The 19,492-nt window shown below is 44.1% G+C and overlaps 1 protein-coding gene across 1 annotated transcript; it reads left to right on the top strand.

The window, feature by feature from the left end:
- The first annotated feature begins 1,656 nt into the window (after positions 1-1,656).
- On the top strand, positions 1,657-6,452 carry LOC126872205 (serine/arginine repetitive matrix protein 2-like). The gene is made up of 2 exons (XM_050631919.1): positions 1,657-5,169; positions 5,650-6,452. Exons 1-2 carry the CDS (start codon positions 5,026-5,028, stop codon positions 6,157-6,159), a joined length of 654 nt encoding a protein of 217 aa, XP_050487876.1. The 5' UTR covers positions 1,657-5,025; the 3' UTR covers positions 6,160-6,452.
- The last annotated feature ends 13,040 nt before the right edge of the window (positions 6,453-19,492 follow it).

Raw genomic sequence — 19,492 nt, 5'->3', positions numbered from 1 at the left:
GAGACTGGGTTGGAGGACATTAACGCGATCCTTTATCGGCCCACTTTTGCGTCGGAGCTTAGCCCTTCGATACGCAAAAATTATCGCCGGTCGTGGCCGTAATTATCTCGAGGCTACCGCGATACGGTGCCCACACCGTGTAGATCATATTTCTTGTCGGCTTCTGCCTTTCTTCGTATATGTATATACTCGCCGCTCGCGAACGAGTGAGACGTTCCAGAGCCGAGTGCATTAATCTCCGGCGACGGTTGCGTTAATGTAATCGTTTAATAAGTCCGGTTTATTAACTGCGCCCGCTCTCATCGGCATTAATTCACCCTTTGCCGCGAACCTCGTGCACCGAAAATCTGTCTGGTGTGCACGGACGACGAGAAAGAGACAAAGAGGGAATGAGGGAGAACGAGTGGATAGGGAGGATCGCGCGAGCTGTCCCTTTGCTCGCGTGCATCGTCCCACGTGTGTACCGTTCCAGACTCAAAGGCTGCCGTGATCAAAGGACGCGGGAGATTCGAGGAACCGCGGAACAGGTTTAACGCGAGCAAACTGTTTCGCTCGGAGGGAGGAACACTCGACTTCGAAGCTTCGATCGAGCTTCCTTGCCAGATTTTGAGAAATAGATTCGATGAGAAATTTCATGAAATACGGTATTGTAGGTACGAGGAAGAAGGAGAGGAATAGATAAATGAACGAAGAAAAGGAAAATTCCTTCCAAAGCCAGGTACTCGTTTACTTGGATGATTCACGAGGAAGACCCGTCTTTGACTATTAGATGGGCAGTGCCGGGTCAAAAGTTCACTGATAGCACTCTTGCACGAATAGTAACTATATAATTTAATCTTTACAGCTTTGATCGATTTTACGACTACGCAATATCGGTTCCAGTTATAGGAAACGCTTTCGATGACGAGCATGGGAGAACAGTTGTAGAAGAATCGATAACCGTATTTCGCATTGTAACGAGCTCCATTTTCCGCGTAATTGATGTCCAGCCGACAGGGTGAAACGAGCGCAGGAAAAACGGAGCGACAGTACGCTGCCGTGGAATTCCACAAGGTGAAAACGATCGTACGACGATCGACGAAAGAAAAACCAGAGCCACTGGATCCGGCCTTGGTCGCTGGCAATCAATTCGTCTGGTTGCGCGGCCTACCGCGAATAATTTCCTTCGGCACGCCGTGTCTCGGTGCCGTTCCCAACCTTCTAATGAATACAAAACGCGGCGATTTATCTCGGCTCATTCGCGGAATATTAATTATTAATTGCGCCACGAATATTTATAAGCTGATATACGAGCGCGCACCGGCCGATCGATAATTTCTGTCGCGCGGTACCTAACGATCCTGCGATAATATAAGCAAAATGGCGAACGACGCGGGGCAAAAACGCAGCGATAATGGACAGCAAGGCGACACAGGCTCGCCTCGATGCAATCGAGTATGCAAAACGGACAGTTTTCTGTTACGGGTTACGCGACTCCCGGCCACCGTTTGGCGATCGGAAAGGCCGTTAATCAGCCAATTGCAATCATCGCGCGGCACAGGTACAATGCCGTTGATTGGTCGATCGACCAGCAGCCGTCTGTTCGCGTGTCGCCCCTGTACACGCGACAGCCAGTATCCGCTTTTAAATAGAGGCTAAGCCTCCCGGCTGAATATCATCGATACGCGACGGGGGCACCGTCAACTCGTTCGCCGAGAAACAGTTCACTCTCTACTTACTTGCATACGTGGGCAAAGTAGAAAACGCGTTGACTACGACACACGTAACGTCGATGCATACTGTACGTGGTGCAAGAAAGAGAGAGAGAGTACGATTCCTGTGATACGACTGGAATTAAATAAGTCGCTGTAAAATGGCAATCAGCAGCTGGAAAAGAGGCTAAGGTGCAGATGCAAAGGATCTTCGTTTCCTTTTATCGAAGCACGGAACAAATAAACGTGGTATTTGAAAATTGGATGTATTACGGCGCCCGTAACAGTCTGTCCATATATAGGTCAGTATAATTTCCATGATTTTCTTAAATGTACGAAGACGAAGTATGATCGCACCTTGAACTACGATCGTCTTAAAATTCTTACGCGATACTTTTTACCACATTTATAACAGATTTCAAAAAATGGAATCGTCCGCTTGTTGCGGTCACCGCGCATCGTCGTCGACTGTAAACGGTCATAAAATGTTGAGCGTTGAATTGTTTCAGAAGCACGAAATATTAGGATGGAAATGTATCGATCGAATACACGGAGGTGTGCAAGTGGCGTAGGTGTAAAAATAGCGTAGTAGACAATCGTCACGGTCAGTTGACCGCGTGTCCATCCAAACGGACATCCTGCGGCGAAGGGTGATGGCTCCTACATACAGAGGCTACGCTCGAACAGCGGCATTTGCTACGATCGTATCGAGGCCACGAGATTCTCTTTTCTGGCCGCTCGTGACCCGGAGAACTCTCGTGGAAGAGGAGAATTCCGCGCGGTAATTACGTTGACGCGTGACATTTGTTACACCAGCGTCGCCATTGACATGATTCGCGTCTTGAAAACAGGTGCACGGTGGGCATAAAACCGATGGAACACGAGAATTTGCGAGCAGATCGAACACTGTGTACCATAATACCGTACAACAAAATTCTCCACGCGAAGAGGATCCAGTTTTTGTCGGACGCTCCGGTACATGACGCCTCGATGAAGCAATATCTCGCGACTGCCTGGAATAATGTCCCGTGATGACGGTTTTATCGGTCACGGAATGCGGCTGTGAACGTGGTATCGGCTCCAGGTAACAACAAATAGTCCTGCTACGCGGAGATATCAATAAATGCTGGCGTTTCTATTCGTCGAAATAGGATTGTCGCTTGACTAGCTGGCCGCTTGGATGATGCATGATTGCGATGGAACGCGGTATAAATTTCCCTTCCGCGTCGCTCGTAAATATACCGCGCGTGAATTACCGTTTCGTAGGGTTCGTTCAAAAGAAGCTGTCTATGTAGTGGAAGAAAGGGAAGAAAAGAAGACAAGAAAGAAAAAGGAAGAGAGAAAGGTAAAAGGAGAAGAAAGGAGGAATGGTGGCGAGGATGAAATCAGCGCGATGAACGTCGGTGAATCGGAAGAAAAGGGGACGAAAGTGGCGGCGATTACCGAAGCATGCGCTCCGGCTGACGACGATAAAGGAGCGTAAACGCGACGTTCAGCCCGTGGCACCGGCGCGTTCCTCTTGTCTAAGCGCGACGTTGATAAATAATCATTGGTGTATAGACGCGAGCATCTACATGCAGGTGTGCAGGTCCGGGGCGAATGCGCGGCGACGCGACGCGACGCGCGACACCTGGTGCTGATTAACGAATCGGGGAATCGGTTCTGGTCAGGTAGAAGGCTAAATGGTCGGCTAAATTGCCGCGTTATTCTTGTAAACCGCGACGTTCCCGACTATCCAATTACTGGACGAGGTGGCAAGATGTCTCGAGCTGGATACACGCGTTCCAGCCACGGACTCGGAATCGCGGCTTTTTTAACGCTGCCGACACCATTAAGGGCGGCTAATGAGCTCGGGGAAAAAAATTAATCGGCAAATTTGGCGTGGCACCGAGCCGGCTGCAAACTGCCTTCGTTACCATCCGGATCACCGAATTTAACAACTAACGTGTACCGCGACGAGGCCTTAAAGATCGCTCCGCTTGCGCCTCTCTCTCTCTCTCTCTCTCTTTTCAGAAGAGGACCTCGTTGTTATTAATCGATCGCAAAAGTGAGTGCCCGTCGGAGACGCGAACTGGGTGAGAAGTTCGAAAATCGATCGATTAGTGAAAATTACCTGGAGTTGGGTATTTATGTCCGATGCTCAAAGGCGTGAAACGGTCGTTTGTATTCAGTGAAATGCTCGTATTTCGAATTACCTACTTGCAATAACGAAACTGATAGCGTTGTTGACATAGTTAGATCTCGGATTAACATTTGACGTTATATTTTACCTCTTCCTGCGTCGTTGATAAATTTGTAATAAGAAAGCTTGAGATCGATAGTTAGAAAGCGCGACCGCTAATCGACGAAAAGGAAGTGCAATGATTAAGTAACATGACATTAGAACAAAACGAATCTAAAACGGAATTCTTACACTTTGAGATAAAGTGCAATCGAGTCAGATACGAGATACGCTCGACTATTTTAAATTATTATCATTCCCGTTATATTGTAGCCATAATGTATGCTAGAATCAACTTTTCAATTAATTAATCGACACGTCATTCCTGGTGGAATCTAACGTAAAACGATGAAACGTCCAAAGATATGCTTCAAATGGAAGCAAAGAATCTTCAGAAAAAAGACACCTATCGAGAGATACTAAGAGAGGAATTATCCAAAGAACAGCGAGACTCCGGACTGTTTAACGTTAGCGAAGGCGTACTACGCTTATAGAGGTTCGTTTGACAGGCTGCTATCTTTTCGATTTCATTTCTCTTTCCTTATTATTTCAGCCGTGTAATTCGATTTAACAGCGGTGTACTTCGAAAATCCTTGTATCCTCGCGTCAAACAGCTCCACTTTCCCGGTCATCCTGTAGACGAGATAAGCTCGTGTTAAACTAATCTTCGTACTCGTCCAGCCACAAACCACCACGGAACAAGTTCTCTTTTTCTACAAAATTTATATATATGCCATTTTCTGGCAAGTGTGACAATTCTTTCGTTACATTGTATGACGTTAGTGGCGAATGCGATCGTTTTCGAGCGAGAAGCGTGGCGTCTCCTGACAAAATCGAAACGCGGATACCAGAATAAACAGCATCGTCAATTAATTCCTGGATCGCTTCCGAGACGCAAATCGATTCAGGGTCACGATGATTTTGGCATAACTTCTTCAAATTTTCTCGTGATATTAAAATCCTAGTTCAAGAACACTAATAGAGCGATTGTCAAAATTCCACGTGAAGATCAAATGAAAATTACTAGTTTTGAGACTGGAGGTTCCTTCAGAAGTGACCCGAGGGTCAGTGCGTTAAAGATTCGTTCGGGTAAACGAAAGAAACAATTGGAAAATGGGGAAACAGGCGCCGAAAATGTCAGCCAGAGTGGTCAATGCCATTAGAAATCTACGAGAGGCTCACGGTTCCACGTCGAAGGAGATCATGAATTACATCATGTCACAGTGCAACGTCCCCGAGACGACCGTGCAGAGACAGGTATTTTTGAAAAATATACGTTTCTTTAGATGCCATACTTTGTTAACTCGTTGGTCATCATGCTGGTCACCGACGACTACCATTACTAATATCTTTGGAAGGATTAAAATAAGAGTAATATCATCGAGTAAAAATACCATTTATTTCCTATTACTGTGATAAATGTAAATCAAACAACATTGATAATGATATGACTGCAGGTGTTTATGCAAATTGGTATTTTTATGAATGTTAAAGGTCATATCTATGGTAATGAGTACTTCCGTATCTTTCCGCATATCATGCACATGCACTTTGCTCATGTTTACTCAATTCGATTCTCCGCAGACCAATAATAATGAAAGTTTTATCATAATCCATACGGTAATCTCCCTTGACAGGCAATGTCTCCAGCAATCTGAAACTAGTAAACAAAACCAGACTCTATCACCTTATTGTAAATGATGTATATGTTGCTAACAAGATGGAATCATTTGCCAGATGCAAGCAGCGTTAAAACGTGGGTTGGATTGCGGTATCCTGAAGAAGACGCAGGGCCACTACTTCTTGAACACGGAAGTCGAGCCGCAGCTCACGTCGAACCTGACGCCAACCGAAAGGTACGGAAGACGAAGAAGCAGACGACGACGAAGCAGCAGACGACGTAGTAGACGCCGAGGACGTCGACGTAGCAGAGGCAGACGTAGAAGTCGTCGTAGTCGTCGTCGCTCAAGACGAAGAAGACGTGGCGCCACTATGAGAGCCAGGCGAATTGGTTGCACCAGATGCAGGTGTACCAAGAGAACCAGGAACGTGGACGTTCTGAGGAACAATCCAGTGGAGCCACAAGAGCCAGATAACGTGTGCATGTGCGAGAAGGAGAGCAACGAGGAGAACCGAAGCAGGCAGAGCAGAAGTCGTGATCATAGTCTGAGTCGTAGTCGATCATCGGCAAACAGCGATCGAGATGGCGCCATAACCGATCGACGACCGATCCATGATCAAGATTAATCGATCAGGAAAGTCGGTTCATACACTATGATGCGTGTGTGCATCGTTAACGGTGACAATCTCTCGGCGCGTTGTCAGACAACGCTCGGCTTGTCGATCGACATCCCCGTGATGATCGACGCCGAATGGAACCGCTCGCGTCTCGGAGCGTCACCTGTCGTTCATCACCTCTGTCTAAATTGTGTAGCTCACTGATCGTATTACTAGATCTATTGCTCGTGTCAATCATTCTATCAAGTAATAAGTGTACCTTGATTCAGTTTCGTCGTGTAACGTTCGAACGAATAAATGGACACTATGTATCAATAGATGTAGTTTTATTGCTCTATCTTTAGACAATGAAAATTTCGTTTATCCGAACTTGATAGGGATGAACAATAAGTACATGACAATTGGATAATAAAAGATTATACAACGCAAGTTTACGTTCAGATACGAGGATTGTATACTGATAACATGGGTAATCTTTTACAGCTTTGTTAGTGAAAATACCACAAAATCCTTCCCGGATCCTCTGAGTATTCTTACGTCGAAATCATTAAAGCTTCAAACTTATACACTTGTTTCCCATTCAAGGGAAACACTAGCTAATCACTAGCTAAAGTTTCATTTGAATAAAATTCCGATAAATACGGTTCTCCTAAATAGAATTCCATTTTAACTCGAATATACGGCTGTTCTGAATTTTAATTCGCAAGAATCGCAAACGAATCGCATCGTCGACGGTTTCTCTCCTCGACTCTTCAACATACAACTTTTCACGACGTCTGGCGAACCCCGGCTGGGGTTCCAGGCGAGAACGGAGGTCGGGGCCTTGGCCGAGGTAGCCTGAATAAAACCAACGGCCATAACTCTTCCAGCGGTGGGGTCAAGGTGGGTTAGAAAGGATCGAGAAGTGATTAGTGGTATTTACCGGTCCCCACTGAGAGAGAGCCTGCCGATTCCTGGTACCGCTCGGACGTCCCGCGGGGACTCGCGTACGCGTCACAATACCGCGATCTAACTGCTCCCTATTCTCCAGCAGGACTCTCTCGGAGGTCGACGTGACACTACCGGTCAATTCATCGGACGATATTAATGTGCTTCTAACGGTGAGTATCGGTATTGTACGAAAGAGTTTTCCCTCCACGTCCGCGGAGTACACCGTTCGCTTTCCCGAAATTTCTTCGGAGGTCCATCTTCGGTAGCTAGATGAAAAGGATTCGTATCGGAGGATCTAAGCAAGGTTATCTCGATCTCTGTCGATTTGTTTATCGACACGACGGAACCTACTTTTGCGTTTCTCTGCTATTTTCTGTTTCAAATATGCTACACTTTGAAAGCGATCAGGCAGGCACAGTAACATGCCATAGAAAAAGTTGAGGTCAAGAAAATACGAAATTATTAAGATCAATTGAACCGTTTAAAAGCCAAGTATAGAAAAGTAAAAATATAATACAAACACTATTTTGTTAAGTTTACGTTAGAATTTACTATTGCTCGTCTTCTTGCGATAAATGAACTTATCGAGAATTGAACATTAGTCGTTTGCTTACGAAATTAAGGAATAAAAAGAAAAAAAAGTGGAGTTGCTCGATTCGATTTCTGAGAGACTCGATTAATGTAAATAAATAGGGACAATAAAGTTTTGAATATAAAATTTCCACGAAAGAGATAAATCTCAACTGTCGCGATTGAAATCGCAAACAAGCAAGGAAGCTGAGAAATGAGATCGTCCTCAAGTTTCACGAGATGATTACCTGTGTCCAGGAAACAACGGTTCATAAAACGGACAGTAGTTCGCTGACTCATTTTCTCGCTCATTTTCGTTCTCTTATTTCGTGTCCACGGATAACGTAGAACGAACAAGGTCGCGATTGCTTTAAATCGGCCCTGGCAGCCGGTAGTTTCGGGGCTCAGCATGCGACCCATTGTGCGCGATAACGAGTAAGCGCCCGCGCATTATAATCGCTCCCTGTGTGTGCCATAACGTAGCTTATTATTTCGTAAGAGCTACAAGAGCAACAGCAGATCGTACTGGCCTATTCTATTCTCTTAATGAACGGATCGTGAATGAACCTATGGGAGGTCGATACATTGGCATCCTGAGATTACAAGCTTGAAAAGCGTGAGTCTGTGGATTTTCATCAACAGGTGTCGTTATAGCAGATTCTTTGAGATCTTTGAGAAAGCCAGATCAGATTTGAAATTGCCTGTTTCAAATTACGAGAAGAAGCTATGATCTTTGAAGAAGTTAAAGAATTTCGGTTATAGTTCTACTTTTAAACGATGGAACAAGCGTTCATCGGTAAAGACCATTAGTAGTGAAATTCCAACTCACTCGAATTTTTCTAATATTATTCGTTCGTGTCATTTCTAACCACTTATCTGCTTTTTATCGATAACTGTATCGTAACGCACAATTACAGTGAAAAACATACACTGGGTGAAATTTCGCCTATGACAGCAATAACGTTATATCCGTTGATGGTAGTTCTTAAGAGATACGATTTGTACATAGAACAAAACGACATTGAAAAACATTTTCTGATTGCACAAAGAATTCGCCGTGCATTAAAACTTTTAAACCGTCGATATTTCGTATTATCTACGGTATCATAGTACTGATACTCTGACGTGAATTTTCGAAGATGAAATTATTCTTTCTTTGATGACACCACAAATATCATAACATCGTTTATTACACACTCGGTAGAACGTTGCTCCGGCACGAAATCGTTTGTCACGGGTTTTTCACCTAGGAACCTTCTGGCAGATCGTTTCGACTGATGCCACCCTGAGCGGAACGAACTTCTCTTTGGTTTAGCACGACGGAACCTGCGCCGTGCCTCTTCGACGCACAAGCCAAGGGGTCGAGCACTGGTTCGTGATAAGATAACGTCGAGAGAAAGAAAGGAAGAACCTTTCCTTCCTTCGTTCGAGCGTTACACCTTATCTACTATTTAACGAGCGCGACTCCTCGCCTCCGCGTCGATAAGGGGAACCGAACAAATTGAAAGGGGGGATAATTTGCAGAAGGGAAGCGGCCTAAAAATCCACGATACAACCCGCCACTGACAAATTTACGAGTTCCACGCTGAAAGCCCCGTTATCGTTTCGTGTCCCGCCGTATCCCAGGCCCTTCCACGCCACCGATCTCACAATTAGTTCGCAGGAACAGCGTCTCCGGGAAGCAGCGTGCTCGGCCACCAACTCTTTTGGCTTCCTTAGACCTTACACCTGCCAGCAACTCGTGCTTTCTGCGTACACTCCTCTGAAAGCTCTTTCATATTTTTAGCAAATTCTCAATCGGCTCTCCATTCTTATATAGAATTAATTCGTTAATTCTTCGCTTGAATTCTTAATATCACGAATGTAACAATTTGTAACGTAGTGTTTCCATGATTTATTTATTCGAGAATGCCCCATTTATTTCGATGTTTCTCTAATACAGATAACGACGACACAATTTCGCGTAGCTTATGTTAAAATTAAAAAATTCGCTTCATCGAAGCAACGAATCTGTATAAACTATTAATTACGCGATTATTAACTACAGAGTGGATAATTGCTATCAGCAAGTTAATTTGCGATCGAAAGCAAACCAGGATGCGCTGAATAAAAAAGGTCGAGGATCGTGAAAGGGTTTCGTGAAAGCGTCGAAGAGTCGTACAAAGTGGCGAAAGTCGAGATACCATCTGCAACGTGGAGTGTGAAGCAAGCGTACAGAATAGCCGGTAAAGTAAATGGAGAAAAAGTTGAAGGAAGCGCGGGCGACGCGAATGGCCGGCGGATCTCCGAGCTATCTGAAGACAAATCGCGGCTGGAATCATTTCTGGCTGTCTTAAACGAGCAGAAACACGAGCTGGCGAGGAGTGAAAAGGTTGAAAATTTCGTGGTTGAACGGTGCAAACGAGGTCTGGCGAGGTGGACGGGTCATCGCTACGCGAGTTCCCTTAAACGACTACGCGAAGCTAAGCAGGGTAGGGCCGCAGAAAATCTCGACGATACGATCTTTCGCGCCGCAATTCCTCTTACGAAGTGCCGTACGAAACGGTGGATCGAGGTGTCAGCCTTGTTCTTACGTGTATCAACCTGCGAGATAGCGTCACCCTGGCATTACGTGCGATATCATTAAGGTAAATTTATGTTCTACGTAAACGGAGGCAGCTCGAGGTTAGGTTAGGCGTTAGGCTGCACACTGTACGCTGCACGCGAATATACGCGTATTGAAGTAAATTGCTGCCGAGTGAAAAACCGTTCGGTTAATTTACCGAGTACTCCTAGAGAATCGCTATATATTTCCAGGCGTATTTGTAAATGAAATTGAGGTTGCGAAGCGAACGGTTCTTTGCGTTCTTGCAACTTTATTTCTCGGTTTGGATATTGAACTTTCAATAAGGTAAATTAAATTAAGCGCTTCATCCTTCAAATCGCATTTCCTTGAACTTTGCAATCAGGAATAAATCATCGAAGATGCTGTATAGATTAAGCATAGAGATTGACTACGGAAGAAGAAACCACAAGAAACTTAAAGTTCTCTTTCATGACTTGGATAGACACTCGTACGACGCATCAGGTCGATTAACGCGTAAACACGCGCACGTGTACGACAAAGAAGAAGAAAGACAATTGAAAGTTCTCTTTCAAAGAGACATCGTCGCTGGTTCTGATCCGTGCGAACCCATCTAGTCGAACCTAGTTGGAGGAACTTAATTAGTCGCTACCTTCGCGGCTAATAGACCAGGACCACACGCGAGAAACTTTAATTCGAGCGATCTACGCGTTCGATAACTACCGGCAGTGAACTACCGGTTGCTCGAATTAGGCTAGGTCGATGATGCGAGATCAGCAGGTGGCGATCTCAGCGCCCGATTACAGAACGATACCTCGCTTTCTCGCGGCGCGGTAACCAGCGAAGAATCTCACAGCGACGCCACCACGAAAGGTGACCGCGCTTAATTGCGGCGCAGATGCGACCGCAATTACCGTTCTTTTCATTTTATTTCGTAACGGATTTTCTAAATTCCTGCTTTCTAAAACCTTCGTGATACGTACTATACTTATTCGTTCTTCAAATATTCCGCGTACGCTCAAAGATAAACTTTCATCGAGGCAGGAAAATCTGGAAATCTAATCGAACCTAAAATCAATCGGCCACATCTACATTCCAGAATCGGAGTTGAAGATCTCCGGATAATCGTAAGAAACGATGAAATTACTCTCGCTACTGAGATTCTTCTTGTATCAAACACGATTCCATCCACGCCTAAAGACCGAAGAATTTCTACACGAATAGAACAACGGTCCACGTTGCGGTAGAGTTGCATCTTCGTGGCGCAACGAGCGGAAGAAGATTTAGCGCGTGTTCCAGGGGGTTTTTCGTCGACATTTCACCGGACCGCGCGTTCATTACGGCGTCGGCCCGCGTACAGAGCAAGCGTACAACCGCTTAACTGTTTTGTCCCGGCTGATGGATAGCGCGTTCGCACGTTATTACCGGACACTTGGCCAGTTTTATGAGTCTAGATTGGTACACGGTTCTGCAGGCCGGGCAAAGGCTACCAACGGCTGCGTTAATAGTGTGTTTACCGATAATGGTCTCCGGGGCTAGTCGCCGGGGAAATGTCGGCCGTGTAAGCTCAACATTATGATTATTTTCCCGTCCACTTTATCTTACTTGGGACATTATAAAGAGATGAGCAAAGCTCGCGGGCCGAGTGTCGGGATTTGTAATGAGTCTCGCTATTCATTTACGCAGATGCATTTACGCGGCCAGGCTCGCACCAACCCGTAAATCGAGTGTGAGTTCTTTGCTTTAAAAATCATTCTATAGGAATTGACCGTATGCGAAATGAGCTATCTGGTGAATCCTGTTATACGCGGTTCGAACGTTTCTCATAACTAGACTGCGGTTATTTATGCATTTATGGCAAAATTTAGAAATGCGAGAACGTATACAGCGCGTACTTATAGCCTGTAAAAATACACGAAATATTCAAAATAAAGAATTGGTCATAAAGATTGACATAAATCTCCACATGTTCATGAAAATATGAATTTACATAAGTCTACGGCCTACTCATAACTCAAATGTAGCTTCACGAGCGTATTTGGAGCATGTTGATTTGGAAAGTTTATAGCTTCGGTTAAACACGAATGAAACATAAATATTCGTTAGTGATTTTGCCATATGTTCGTCTGGAAATTCAATAATTCTTCGTTTCGCTAATTTATACTCTTTCTTCGATCGAGCCGGATTAATTCTCAATAGGGCAAACGAAGGCAAGATCAGCACAAAGATGAATAATTACCATTCGAGCGTGTTCAAACCGGTAATATTCTGAAAAATCTACACACGTTGAAAATCTTCGTTCCGGTTTGATAGATCGCGAGCAACGACGAGCCGTTAATTCCGATCGGTACGATGATTATCAATGGCTTCGTCTCATGGTCGCTTTTTCATGACCGATTTGTCGAATCGTAGTTTTCTATTAAGGATTCGCATGTAACGAACGTGCCAGCGTCGGCGGATAATATCGGCGCAGGATTTATAGCGAATTAGTGAATCGTTAAGATACGATCAGACGTTTATAAAAATGGCCGATGGGTGAAGGTAAGTCGGCGGCCTCGATCGCGCGTTTTCCATCAAAATGAAAACGAGACGACGCGTAAAAGCTCCGTTTCTCCTCGAATGGTTACCTGGATCCTTATTATTCTTACCATCGATAGCGTGTTCTCTATATAGAGCTCGACAGGGAAAAAATGCGAAACGGTGTGCACCAGATCGACCACGATAAAGCTTCAAGGTCTCATTAACTACCTGTTGAGACTACGCTTCGAAGATAGAAGGAAAGGAACGTCTTTCAGAGCGGAAGCGTTCTCTCACATACTTGCTTTTTCTGTTGTCATAAATGGAAATTGCGTAAGATAGTGTGAAAAGTCAATTCAGTACATCAGATGGGGTGATTTTGTGTAGAAGGTACTGTTTCGAATAATACACACGGCCAATTTGAAAAATTCACGGTTTAACGACCAAAGCATATTTATAATTACTTTTATTTTTCATTGTGAATTCTTTCAACCTGGGTACACTTCAACGAGACACAAAGTAACTGTTCACTGTAGTTATCAGTTCATCAGCTTGATGAAACGCAAACATCGCTCGACTGTTAACAAATTTTTCAATTCTCCGAATAATAATAAAGGTAAGTTTGTTCAAGTCTGGAAAATAGAGAAGGCAATTAATTTCTTACATAGTCACGATAATTTCATAGCGACCTACAGCATCTACATATTTCGATATAGACACAGGATAACTTTATTTTAATTAACTTTCACGACATACTATTCGACAGAGACAATATTTCAAGCTCGCTAAGTATCTTGCTGCATTTAAAATAACAACAAATTATATTCTATAAATACAAAAAAAAGCTCTCCCTTGATAATTAGTTAGACGATACAACGAAGATATACCGAATGAAACGAAAGAAAACTGGTACCACCAGTGTCGAGCTCTCCCAACCCTTCTCCAAAGCAACGGTATAACATTCACCCAGGAAAGGTGCATGGAATACGCGTGAGGCCACAAATTGCGGTACACCCACCCGATTTCGAGATCCAGAAAGGCAGATCACGAGCGAGGGCACGGTGAACGTGACAGCCAGAGATATTTGTCTCTTTGCAGACTGCAGCTGGCACCACCCCCGGATGTCGTGCGTACGCTCGCCGGAAGCCCTATCGATAATTATTTTATCTGGAGGCCTAATTAACTTCGTTTTAACGGTGCTCGAGATAAAATTACGTAGGCTGCCGCGGCGATCGCCGGAGAGCGACGGTCGACCGGAAGGGAAGGCTACACCTGCGATGCAGCCGCGAATACACACGGGTGGCGTTTTTGCGCTTCTAGGTGTAGGCGTCTTCGTCCTGCAGCGCACCGGTCCTCCTTCCGCGTTCTTTCTTTCAAGCGAATTGCATCTGCATCGTCATTTAACGACTGAAATTGGATGTCGTTCGCGATAACGTCGTCGACCAACTCTGTTTTTCAATGATCTAGCACCATGAATTTTAATTACGCGCGTGAAAAATTACTTGATCGCGATTAATTACCGGTTTCGCGTTTGGTCCCTGTTTCCTCAGCTATTCCAGTATTTTTCGGTGAAATTATTGGCTATCAGATCGTGTATCTACATGGTAGACGAGCTACGAGTTATCGATATAGGTAAATAACATTGTATAATATCAACAAGTTTGATAACGAAATGAACGAAATACTGCAAGGGAATTTTACAAATTACAAATAAAATTATAATAATCCCGTGAAGCTAATAATTAGGTGGAAGATTTACGGCAGAACGAAAGTATACAACTGCGGGTCGCGACACACACCGAAGGTAATAGCTATCTGATCGATAAAGCGCAGAGCTCCATCTCGTTGGAGTAACGAGTCGCGTGGACTTGTGTTAGGCTGGAGCCGGTTAATTAAACGTTTAATAAGGCGCATACCAGGTCGATCATGTAAATAAAATCGATACAGCCGGTTTGTTTATGATGTATTAAACCATACTCCGTTTAGTGTTTAGCGAGCTCCTGCGAGCTCGTTTTTCTTCCGCCTTGTTCGTTAGGCGCTGAATACTCCGCGTACGATCGTTTATCACGCGCGACGATAAGCGCAAACTAAAAAGACAGAAGTGTCATATCAACCACCGAAGATTCGCCTATATGTAGTAACTTAACGAAGTGATTTTCAATCAAAGAACAGAAGGTAGGGGAAAAGGATGTATGAAAATACCGACTCGCCTTCCGATACGCGGGAAACGGCAACCATCCGCACGGAACCGCCGGGGTTACCGGTCTTGTATTTATATAAAGTATAAACCAACAGCGAACGCGAGGACGTAACGACGGATGAGAGGAGAAGGAAGGATAGAGGACACGAAGGAGGAGAAGAAGGGACCTGCAGGTTCCCCGGGTAGCCACAATGGATCCGTGCAGCGTACACACGGCTCTATTCAGCTCCAAACAATGTAATCACAACTCAGCGCTTTCCGCGCCGTCTGCGACGTTCTCTTATCGATCGATGAATCGATCGTTGATCGACGGATCCCGGTTTCGATTCAACGTCTCATGGTCCGTGAATCCTCGCGTTAATTAATTAACCGCTTGTCCACCGTCTCGTGCTCTCCGAGTTAGAGCTGCACGTCCGCGATCCCTTTTGTGAAATCGGACTGATTCGCTCGTGGGAAGTCACACGTGGAGGAAGTTCGCAACCGATCGACGTGGGAGATAATGGTGGCGATTATTCGAAGAATAAGTTAAGACTAGAGGCATCTAAAGTTCGCTGGAAGTGTGAAACGATCGCAAGAACCTCTAGCTGTGATAGCTCGTAAGTGCTATCAATCGTCAAAAATTTACGACCCGAACCGAGTTCTATAATGTAAGACGGGATGGAACTAGGACGGCGTAAAATCTAATTAGAAACGATTTCGACGAGAATACCGGTCGTTTTCACGCTTCGCATCAGTCCGAGAAGTGAAAACAGCCGGTCGAATCGAGTCGGATAGCGACGCGTGGGGCGGGGGTATGATGGAAAAAAAAAAGCCGAGGAATTAATACTTTCGGCGCTGGCACGCAACACGAGAGCCGCATACGTAGGCACGCGGCGCGGGCCTTCGACCTCTTTCGAATTTGAATTATCGGCGAGTCAGGTGAGCAAGCTGGCCGTTAATCGAGCCAGGTAGAACAAGCGTAAGCCTCCGGGGAGTTGGTTGACCCGAGATTAGTCCATTTGGTAGCTGAATGATGCCGCGACAACGATCGTTAATGGCCAATAATACCTCGCGATCATTATCGCGAAACGGGATTCGAGCAAGGTGGAAGGAGGAACAAAACCGGGAGGTTCTTTGTTTCGTCGGTGAACGCGGCGACGCAGGCTGCTGGTAAAGTGGTGATAATTTATGGGCCTGTCTTTACGAGTCGCGGAACGTTCGATGTATACGTCTTCAATGTTTTCTGCTGACTGATATCCGAGAACATAATTGCCACTATTACTATTCGCCGCGTTTTTACGTCGGCTCAGTCCTTTGAACTCCGTCGAATCGAATCTGTCGTTCTATAAATAGGTAATTTACCGTTCCCTGTCATAATTTCGAGAATTTTACTCGACGAACGAGCCGAATCAGCGCCTTTAATCGCGTTTCTGATGAGGTATCGTCGTATGTCGGAACACGACATTTCCGAAATTGAAATACGAATATGGATGACCGGGAGTAATTGAACCTTGTAATCTTCGATAATCTAATTACAGATCGATTGATCGGTTGACAAGCGATCGATGAAATTATCGGGACGCTACTCGATACCGTGGAAGAGGAGTGAGACAGTTTCGCAAACGTTATCACAAGGGTTATCGGGTAGAGCAACGTGTCATCCGGGAGCAGGAAAAGAAAATTTACGATCAGGCCAACTTCTTGGTTCTCGGCGCGTTCTTTCTCGGTCGGCGAGTGGCGTGATCGAAATCAATTACTCATTAATCGTCCTCGTTCGCCACGCCACTGCCCCCGCGCCCGTAATTAACGGTGATTAATTGGATTGGATGCCGGTCGGGCATATTTTACCGTGTACGAAATTTGCCCCGGGCAATGGACAGCCTGGTGCTTGCAGTCGAAATCGAAGGAAACGGATATCGCCGAGGGTCGATGCTGACGGGATGCCAGGATTTGAATAATCATTGATCGTCATGCGATCGAGAATTCAGAAATTTTTCCAGGTAAATTTACGTTTTTACGTCGTACGATACGAAGCAATTGGTGTACCTGTGAGATAGATTGTATTATCAGAATACCAAAGGGCGAAAATTGAGAGTTGCACGTTTCGAAATATTTCGTAAGTATTGATACAAGCGTTGATTGTATGATAAAAGACGGCGATAAGAACAATCGAAGTATATGTCCGCATCTTAATAATTTCGATATGCGAGACATAGTGGAATGTCTTTTCCCGAGTGTTTTAATTTCTGAATTCTTCTTTTTATAACGTCAGTGTCTGTCTGACCTTTAAATTGGATAGACATGCTGGTTACATTTGCATATCACTGTTTACTGTCCCATTTATTATTCCAACTACGCAAACAGAAAAATTTCTTTAGCGTAAACGCTACTATGAAGAACAACAAAATTGGTAGAAAAATTATCTTGCAAATTAAAGGCAGTATAGGTACATCTAAATTAATTTAGCCTTCGCTGAGTATATCTTCCAATATTTTTAGACACATTGTCAGTAGTAATTTGTAATCAAAGTTAAAAACAAATGGTACAGAGTCGAGAACGAATATAGTATCATCGAACATTATAACCAACGCCAGCTGATGCAGTTTATCCTGTAGCTACTTTCCTATATCATAGATTATGATTAATACAAATTACGGTTATCGAATAATTCGTATCTTCAGGTAAATATAGAATAATTATATTTCTCTGTCCACAGATCGAGGAGAAGAACCGCCACCGAGAAAAACCTCTGAAGTAGACGCATTAAGTTAAACGTATCAAAAGGTGCGAACGATGCTGTACGTTGTCGACGAGTGACGGCTGCGAATAAAAAAAAATCTCACGTGATCGAAGTTACATGCACGAGGCAATTTTCTATTTGCATGGTCGTCCTTCCGACTTAATCACAGGCTGACAACACGCGACCGACAGGTGACACTTTGATCCTCGTCCTCATTAACAGAGCGCCGATGAAAAATCTGAAACGCCTCTTTGCTCGTCCAATTTATACGAAAAACTAGAACGTTCCACGTAAACACGATATATGGAAAAAGCGAGAGTTCTATGAAACGGGACGACAAAAAAAAACTACTCCATTACGAGAAATAAATCGACAGAGCGCATACTCGGTTATTTACATTTAGAATGCATAAAATTACTTTTGCACATAATTCACGGTGAATGGAAGTAATTTATTATTATTGTAACGCAAAATAAAACTACGATATAATTTTCTGATAATTTCTAACCAGACCTTGATATTATCTTCTTCAAATCTTCAAGAATCGTTTCAAGGTTATACCACTTTACAGAAAAATTAAATAAATCAAGTATCAACTTCCAAAGTATTAATTCAAAGACGCGTTAACGAACAAATGTTCGTTATTTCACCCTATTTCGAAATAAAAAATTGTCAAATTGAGCACAATTATTTAAACCGGCTTTTATCCAGCATACCTCAGCATAGCTTTTATACAGATACCTCAGAGTGAATCGTTTCGATCGGCAGCGAGCCACGAGGATCTATAAGCAATCGCAATCAGCGAGTCGTCCGCACGCAACAAGACGTACGATCTTACGTGGACGAGATGCACGGCGAAAGGGTGGCCTGAAAAAACAATTAGCTGATCGCAGCGCGGAACCAGGGCATAAATTAGCTGCGCGATCGGTCGGCACCGTTGAAAGCCGAACAAACGGGACGACCGGACCGAGCGAACAGAAACACTCGACCCGCCGTGTCTCTCGGCGAACAAGCAAATCATACGTTAATTGCCACAAATCATGGGTCAGGGTACGTAACAATAGGCTGCTGGATAGTATTTATTAGGGCCTGGAGCAGCGGGTGGTGTCAGGAATGCGAGCCACGCACTGGCTTCCCGAGTTCAGCTTGTCAAAGGGAGAATCGTTTCTTTCAATTATTGGCTACAAGAACAACCTAACTTTGATTTCAAAGCGTGACATTATTCGTGTACACTATATACTATGTCTATATATACGTGTCACTATATACTATATATTATATCCTATTAGGTTGTCCGAGAAGTGTCTTTCTTTTACAGATACGTCTTTTACAACGATGCATCTTTATACAAACATGAAACCTAATCTATCGAACGTGAGTGTGTCTTTATTTTGACAGAACAAAATGGATCATACGTAATTCGATAAAATAATATAAAACGAAAAATGTTGTGTATCCACTATTTTCTTATAAAACGAAATAAACTTTTCCGACGACCTAATATTTACCATACAGGATGTTTCAGGAAATTGGAGCCAAACTTCAGGAGCGTGCAGTATCTCGTTAAAGTAAGCAAAAAACTTGTAACGAACCGGCCTCCAAATATCAATAATTATAACAACTTCGACGTTATAAGACGTTTTTACCAGAGAAGCCTTACCTGCTTACCTGATGTTGTATGACAAGAAGACACAAATTAGTCATGCACGATTTTTCAAACGGTGGAACAAAGTTATCAGACTACGTCGTCTCATAATTCTGAGACCGATGATATTCGCAGCCACGTTGCTCGAAACACTTTTACCTGCTTTGATGCTTCTGAAGTTTGCCGGGAACTTTGGAA

The sequence above is a fragment of the Bombus huntii genome, chromosome 1, assembly GCF_024542735.1.
Source record: "Bombus huntii isolate Logan2020A chromosome 1, iyBomHunt1.1, whole genome shotgun sequence".
Taxonomy (NCBI): Eukaryota; Metazoa; Arthropoda; class Insecta; order Hymenoptera; family Apidae; genus Bombus; species Bombus huntii.
This window is presented reverse-complemented; position numbering and strand designations above follow the sequence as displayed.

Coding starts and splice junctions, on each gene's coding strand:
- LOC126872205 (XM_050631919.1), top strand. CDS start 5,026: ATGGGGAAACAGGCGCCGAAAATGTCAGCCAGAGTGGTCAATGCCATT. Junction 5,170..5,649: donor AGACGACCGTGCAGAGACAG/GTATTTTTGAAA, acceptor ATCATTTGCCAG/ATGCAAGCAGCGTTAAAACG.